Consider the following 7,323-nt stretch of genomic DNA (forward strand, 5'->3'; position numbering starts at 1 on the left):
TCTTTCATTGCTCCCGTTCCACCCTATTCCCCGTCTTGCTCCAGCTGTCTTTTTTGCTTTCAGTCCTGCCCTAATCCTGAAATCTATCTTCTCCAGCTCCTGTTCCCACCAATGACTAAATGTTAAATTCATTTAGGAGATGAGTGAACATTTCTTGCCCAATCCTAGTTGCCCTTGGGAAGGTGGTAGTGAACTGCCTTCTTAAACAATTGCAGTCAATGTGATATAGGTGATATAGCTCAGCACTGATAGACTTTTATCTTGGCTGGTGGGTTATCTTACTGACCACCTTCCCTTCCATCATATGATTGAATGAAGTTTCTTCATTTGAACATTCAATTATAAAGAAGGCAGATACAATTTCAGTGTCACAAGCTGATGGGAAGAGTGCGCTAGCAGTCAAGTTGGAAGTCAACATCATGATCATCATAATTGTGAAAGATGACCAAGTTAATCATGAGGATGGTTCCCATTGGTCCGTGACCATTTCCCTACTTTTATTCATTCATGAAATGTGTGTGTCACTGGCATTTATTGTTCAACCCTAATTACCTAGAGGGCTGTTAGAAGTCAACCATATTGCTTTGGGTCTGGAGTCACACATAGGTCAGACCAGATAAGAATATCAGGATTCCTTCCATAAAGGGCATGAATGAATAAGATGGGTTTCCCTGATAATCAACAACAGTTTCACAATCATCATTAGAGCCTTAATTCCAGATGTATTTGAATTCAAATGTCACTATCTGCCATGGCAGGAATCAAACCTGGATCCCCAGAACATTATTTGGGTCTCTGGATTAATCATCCAGCAATAACCGCACAAGGCCATCTTCTTAAGTCTTATCTAAAAAAAGAGGAATTCACACCAGATTTCCTTAATGAAAAAGGAAACAAAATCATACTTACTTTAACAAACATACAATGGCAAGAAGACATTGATAATTACGAAGATGCAAATGAAAAATCTGCTCAATTTAAATCCAAACAAGTTAGGTTCAGAGAATAAACAAGACAAAGATTGTAAAAGATTATCATAGATGATATTTACTAGTAAAAAGACACAAGCTTTGTGGATCAATGCTTAAATCACAAGGTGAATATGAGGTGACCTAATCACATTCCAGTGTGTATTTTTGGAGATGGTATCCTGCTGTTGTGAACTTTGGTGATGTTTAATTCAGCAACCATTCAGTTGGATTCAAGTTTTGGCTTGCATTCCCAGCTCTTTCTTGGGGATAGTGAGGACTACAGATGCTGGATAGTCACAGTCGATAAAGGGTCTTGATGAAGGGTCCTGAACTGAATCATCGACTCTCCTGCTCCTCAGATTCTGCTTTACCTGCTGTGCTTTCTCTAGCGTCACATTTGAACAGCTCTCTCTGCCTCTCTGAGTATTTGAATGATGTTTGTGTTTCACTCTCAGAGGGAGAGCAAAAGAATGGACTCGCACACTTACATTTTTTTGGAAGGTCTGAGAATCAACATATGTCTGTTCTGTCATATGAAACCAATCTAAAAGATGTTGCTGTGCAGTTTTCTTTCAGTACCCAAAAGGGCCTGGGGCCTGCTGCTCAGTGTAGTTTTATCAATTTGCGTGGAGGTTTTCTCACTTTCAGCCCGAGTGTGATCTTTCGCTGTATCTTACTCAACTCATCAAAATAAGTACCTCACCCATACTACAAGGCACCCCTCCCCCCCCGATTCTAATTCACACCTATCACCTGCCCTTGGTGAATGAACTCACCACACACCAGATATCTGCCCACTGCCTGCATACATCGCCTCTAGGCCACATTTGAAATGCCACTGTGCAGCCGGATGGGTTTTCGCATTCTGAATCTGCCCTGCCAATCAAAGGACAGTGTCGCTAGTGAAGGGGAAAATGGTGCCACGGTTCTCTGATGGGGATGTGGAGTTCCAGGAGATGGGAATGTCCAGAGGAGGCATGTTCTTTTCCTGGTGAATCTGCTGAGGACGTCATGGTATCATAGTCTGGCAGCATGGTCAAGGTTGTTACCCAGAACTGTGCTGTATAGCAAGAATAGCCAGCAGTGCCACAAGAAGGTCAATGACCCTCTCTGCTCAGCCAAGGTAAGTGCCACCATCTTCTCTCTGCTCCTCATTCTTAAACTCTGCTCCTGCCCCCACCTCCAATCATGGCCCATACTCTGTCACTCTCATTATTGCACGCAACCTCCCTAATCCCATTACACGGTCAGTGGCATCCCCTTTACAAGTGTCATTCACTCCCTCTTACCCTTATACCTTTACACTCACTGGTCAAGGGTGGATGTCTGACTGTCCTGGGGGAGGCAGGTTGACTGGGTCAGTACTTTATCAGTGTGATCCACTCCGAGATCCCTGGCCTTTCAGGGAATGAGAGATTCTCCAAGCCCAGTTTAACAGTGGTGCACTGATCCTGCACAAGGAAGGGAGGGACCTCAAGTGTGCAACCACCCTCTCACAAAATTTGCAAACTCCTCACTTATGTAATGAGCTGATATTTACATAACTGTGTGAGAAAACCCCTGATCTACCCCAAGCTGAAATAATGGTCACTTCTGTGCATGGCTCCAAATTTGGTCTCCAGATGAGAATATTACGTTCAGTATGTCCTTACCTTAACTGTTGTTACATTGAAGTGAATTGGACCTTCTCTCCCAGATCAATGATCTAACACTGCCTCATTCAGGTCAGACTTCACACACCAGGAACAGTGATCAGAGACCTGTCCCAGAGTTTCACATGGCTCACAGGATTGAGGCAGAGAGTGTTTGGAAATTGGGAGCTAATGGATGCTACTGTATACAAGGACCCTTTTGAAGATCTGATTCTTAGTGATCATTTGTCAAGTGGGACTGCATGTGAGGGAGAGCAGTATTAGAATAAGCATTTCCTGAAGGGCCATTCATCATGGAGGCAAATACTAGGAACCATGCTCAGGAACGTTTTGGGAGGCCACTGATTGAAGTTGCCACTGGGGATGTGATGACCATAATGTGGACCATCGTGTAGGTACGCAGCACCTGTGTATACTTATGTATTTAGCACAGAATAGAATGGGAGCCTTCTCAATGTTGGATGATGTGGTGCTACCTTTCAATCACAACCTCATCCTTCACTATCAATGGTAGTCTCGATATCCCCAACTACCATCCAAAGGAAACATACCCTGACCTGACATCCTCGAACAAGTTCATGGCTAAAGTTTATTACCTCTGCTTTCTCTCTCACTATTGGAGCAGGACTCAGGTTGTTTATCTTATTATCCTGATAAGGTGCTCTGTGTGTAGTGAACTCTTACTTGTTTGTGTGGAAAGGATCAAGTGCTCAGGAAGGGCACATTAACAAATCAGTTAAATCCTCGTCATTGGTTGTACCTGCCACTGATTACATTCCTGATGTGTTTTCCACAGTTGAATCAAGCACTCGTACCCTTACCCCAGGGTGGGCAGCAATGTTACCCTCAGCTGTACCATCTCCAAACTCTTGGATACAGTCTGTCTCCAATGGAAACGGAGAGATTTGTCTCAGTAGAGAGACGGGAAAACCGGTCAGATACGAGTCAATAACATAGTCTATCTGATGGTCAAACACCTTACTGTGGAGGATAAGAAGCTGTATGTGTGTGAAGTACAGGAAAATGGTTGCATGGTTCTCAAAGTGAATCAAGACGTTTATGTTTCCGAAGGTAGGTGCTGTTTCCCCATTATGAATATTAAAGGATTACTGTTATAAAACCGTTACATGTAATGTGAACACATGAAGCTGTACCTTCAACTGAGAACTCCAAGAACCCAAACTTGCAGCAAACACCTAACTACATGTCTCACTGATTCATCATATTGTATTTCTGTCTTTCTTCAAAACACAATTGCTGTTTATAATTTAAATTATAGACTAAATTGGTGAAAATCAGATGTTTTGGTTTCTGATCTATCTCACTATTTTTCACAATTTCAGTGTGTATAAGGTAATAGGGAATAGGAAACATAAACATGTCCCTTGCTCCCGTCACTATCTGCGTAAAGCTGGTCAAATGCTGGCATATTCAGTCATCTCTATTTATTCTACATTTCACAAAAATTTAGATCAAGGTGAAGTTGCCATAATCCTACTCACTCATGAGAAAGAGATGGCTGGCAACTGTTTAACCTGAGGGTCACTATACTTTAAATATAGGGTTGAGTTGAGAAGATGGAGACTTTGTGGTAACTTCAGCCAATGCAGGAACTGTACCTGTTCTGTTTGCATCCTTGTGCAAGGTATATCAACTGGTCAGCCAGTGAGCCCCACACCAGGTCCTAGCTCCCAGCCCTGCCGTGTTTTCACCATCCCTCCAGACCTACCCCTCTCTGAGGATGAAAGATCAGTCCTCAGCAGAGGCCTCACCTTCATTCCCCTACGTTCCCGGATTAATGAGTTCAACACACGGCGTGACATCGAACAATTCTTCCGCCGCCTTCGCCTCCGCGCCTACTTCTTCAACCAAGACTCTTGCCCACCCTCTGACGACCCCTTCTCATGCCTCCAACACACCCCATCTACCTGGACACCCCATGCTGGCCTCCTACCTGCCCTCGACCTCTTCATAGCCAACCGCCGCCGTGATATTAACCGCCACCTGAACTCCCCCACCCCTCTCACCCACTCCAACCTCTCACCCTCGGAACGCGCAGCCCTCCACTCCCTCTGTTGCAACCCCAACCTCACTATCAAACCAGCAGACAAAGGAGGCGCGGTAGTAGTTTGGCGCACCGACCTTTACACCGCTGAGGCCAAACGCCAGCTCGCAGATACCTCCTCCTACTGCCCCCTTGACCATGACCCCACCCCCCACCACCAAACCATCATCTCCCAGACCATCCATAACCTCATCACCTCGGGGGATCTCCCATTCACCGCCTCCAACCTCATAGTCCCACAACCCCGCACCGCCCACTTCTACCTCCTGCCCAAAATCCATAAACCTGACTGCCCCGGCCGACCCATTGTCTCCGCCTGCTCCTGCCCCACCAAACTCATCTCCGCATATCTTGACACGGTCCTGTCCCCCTTAGTCCAAGAACTCCCCACCGACGTTCGGGATACCACCCATGCCCTCCACCTCCTCCATGATTTTCGCTTCCCCGGCCCCCAACGCCTTATCTTCACCATGGACATCCAGTCCCTGCACACCTCCATCCCCCATCACGAAGGACTCAAAGCCCTCCGCTTCTTCCTTTCCCGCCGTACCGACCAGTACCCTTCCACTGACACCCTCCTTCAACTGACTGAACTGGTCCTCACCCTGAACAACTTCTCTTTCCAATCCTCCCATTTCCTCCAAATGAAAGGAGTAGCCATGGGCACCCGCATGGGCCCCAGCTATGCCTGACTCTTCGTAGGATATGTGGAACAGTCCATCTTCCGCAACTACACTGGCCCCACCCCCCACCTTTTCTCCGCTACATCGATGACTGTATCGGCGCTGCCTCATGCTCCCATGAGGAGGTTGAACAGTTCATCCACTTCACCAACACCTTCCACCCCGACCTCAAATTCACCTGGACAGTCTCAGATTCGTCCCTCCCCTTCCTCGACCTTTCTCTTTCTATCTCAGGCGAACGAATCAACACGGACATCTACCGACCGACTCCCACAGCTACCTGGACTACACCTCCTCCCATCCTGCCCCCTGTAAAAACGCCATCCCATTCTCCCAATTCCTTCGTCTCCGCCGCATCTGCTCCCAGGAGGACCAGTTCCAAAAACGTACAACCCAGATGGCCTCTTTCTTCAAGGACAGCAATTCCCCCCCCCGACGTGGTCGACGATACCCTCCACCGCATCTCTTCCACTTCCCGCTCCTCCGCCCTTGAGCCCCGCCCCTCCAACCGCCACCAGGACAGAACCCCACTGGTCCTCACCTACCACCCCACCAATCTCCATGTACAGCGCATCATCCGCCGTCATTTCCGCCACCTCCAAACAGACCCCACCACCAAGGATATATTTCCCTCCCCTCCCCTCCCCTATCAGCATTCCATAAAGACCACTCCCTCTGTGACTCCCTCGTCAGATCCACACCCCCCACCAACCCAACCTCCACTCTCGGCACCTTCCCCTGCAACCGCAGGAGGTGCAAGACTTGCGCCCACACCTCCCCCCTCACCTCCCTCCAAGGCCCCAAAGGAAACTTCCATATCCGCCACAGATTCACCTGCACCTCCACACACATCATCTATTGCATCTTCTGTTCCCAATGTGGCCTCCTCTATATTGGGGAGACAGACCGCCTACTTGCGGAGCGTTTCAGAGAACACCTCTGGGACACCCGGACCAAACAACCCAACCACCCTGTGGCTCAACACTTTAACTCCCCCTCCCACTCCACCAAGGATATGCAGGTCTTTGGACTCCTCCATCGCCAGACCACAACAACACGACGGTTGGAGGAAGAGCGCCTCATCTTCCGCCTAGGAACCCTCCAACCACAAGGGATGAACTCGGATTTCACCAGTTTCCTCATTTCCCCTCCCCCCACCTTGTCTCAGTCAAATCCATCGAATTCAGCACCGCCTTCCTAACCTGCAATCTTCTTCCTGACCTCTCCGCCCCCACCCCAGTCTGACCTATCACCCTCACCTTGACCTCTTTCCACCTATCACATTTCCGACGCCCCTCCCCCAAGTCCCTCCTCCCTACCTTTTATCTTAGCCTGCTGGACAAACTTTCCTCATTCCTGAAGAAGGGCTTATGCCTGAAACATCGATTCTCCTGTTCCCTGGATGCTGCCTGACCTGCTGTGCTTTTCCAGCAACACATTTTCAGCTGAGCTAACCAGCCTCCATTATAAATGTTTACTGTCTACTCCAAATTACTACATTGAGCATTTATCCTCTTCTTCACCCAAACCCCACCCTCAGCTTCTGCCACATCCCTCTGTCCACCTTCCCTACTCTATATACACATCATTGGTCTCACGGTCATTATTGCACTTGTAATTCCTGATTTTATTTGAATTCAAATTTCACCATTTGCCATGGTGGGAATTGAATCCGGTTCATTATTTAAGTGTCAGGACTGATAGTCTAGTGATATTACCACTCAGTCATCATCTGCCCACATTTACCCTCTTAACCCTCGTCTCTTGTCACTCCTTCTCCTTCAGTTATCCAGCCAGAATGCCAAAACGTGCACTCGTTGTGATAATTGTCTTACAAGAATGGAGTAATTAATTGATATATTTGCCTCCATTACTGCATTGAGTCCTCTTTATCTGTGACAGCATGAGCTTGCAATCAGGACACGCTGTGAAGGCATGAGTCCATACGATCT

At 47.5% G+C, this 7,323-nt stretch overlaps 1 protein-coding gene across 1 annotated transcript in view; it reads left to right on the plus strand.

The window, feature by feature from the left end:
- Positions 1-3,561: 3,561 nt before the first annotated feature.
- The window catches only part of LOC122547072 (uncharacterized), a 108,946-nt gene continuing 105,184 nt past the window's right edge, over positions 3,562-7,323 (plus strand). Inside the window, exon 1 of the mRNA XM_087995166.1 lies at positions 3,562-3,694. Within this exon, the coding sequence (XP_087851292.1) occupies positions 3,589-3,694 (106 nt within the window). The 5' untranslated portion in view covers positions 3,562-3,588. The remainder of the gene's footprint in view (positions 3,695-7,323) is intronic.

Source organism: Chiloscyllium plagiosum, unplaced genomic scaffold, assembly GCF_037043375.1.
Source record: "Chiloscyllium plagiosum isolate Xiang-an unplaced genomic scaffold, Cpla_swu_hap1 HiC_scaffold_16, whole genome shotgun sequence".
NCBI classification, from domain to species: Eukaryota; Metazoa; Chordata; class Chondrichthyes; order Orectolobiformes; family Hemiscylliidae; genus Chiloscyllium; species Chiloscyllium plagiosum.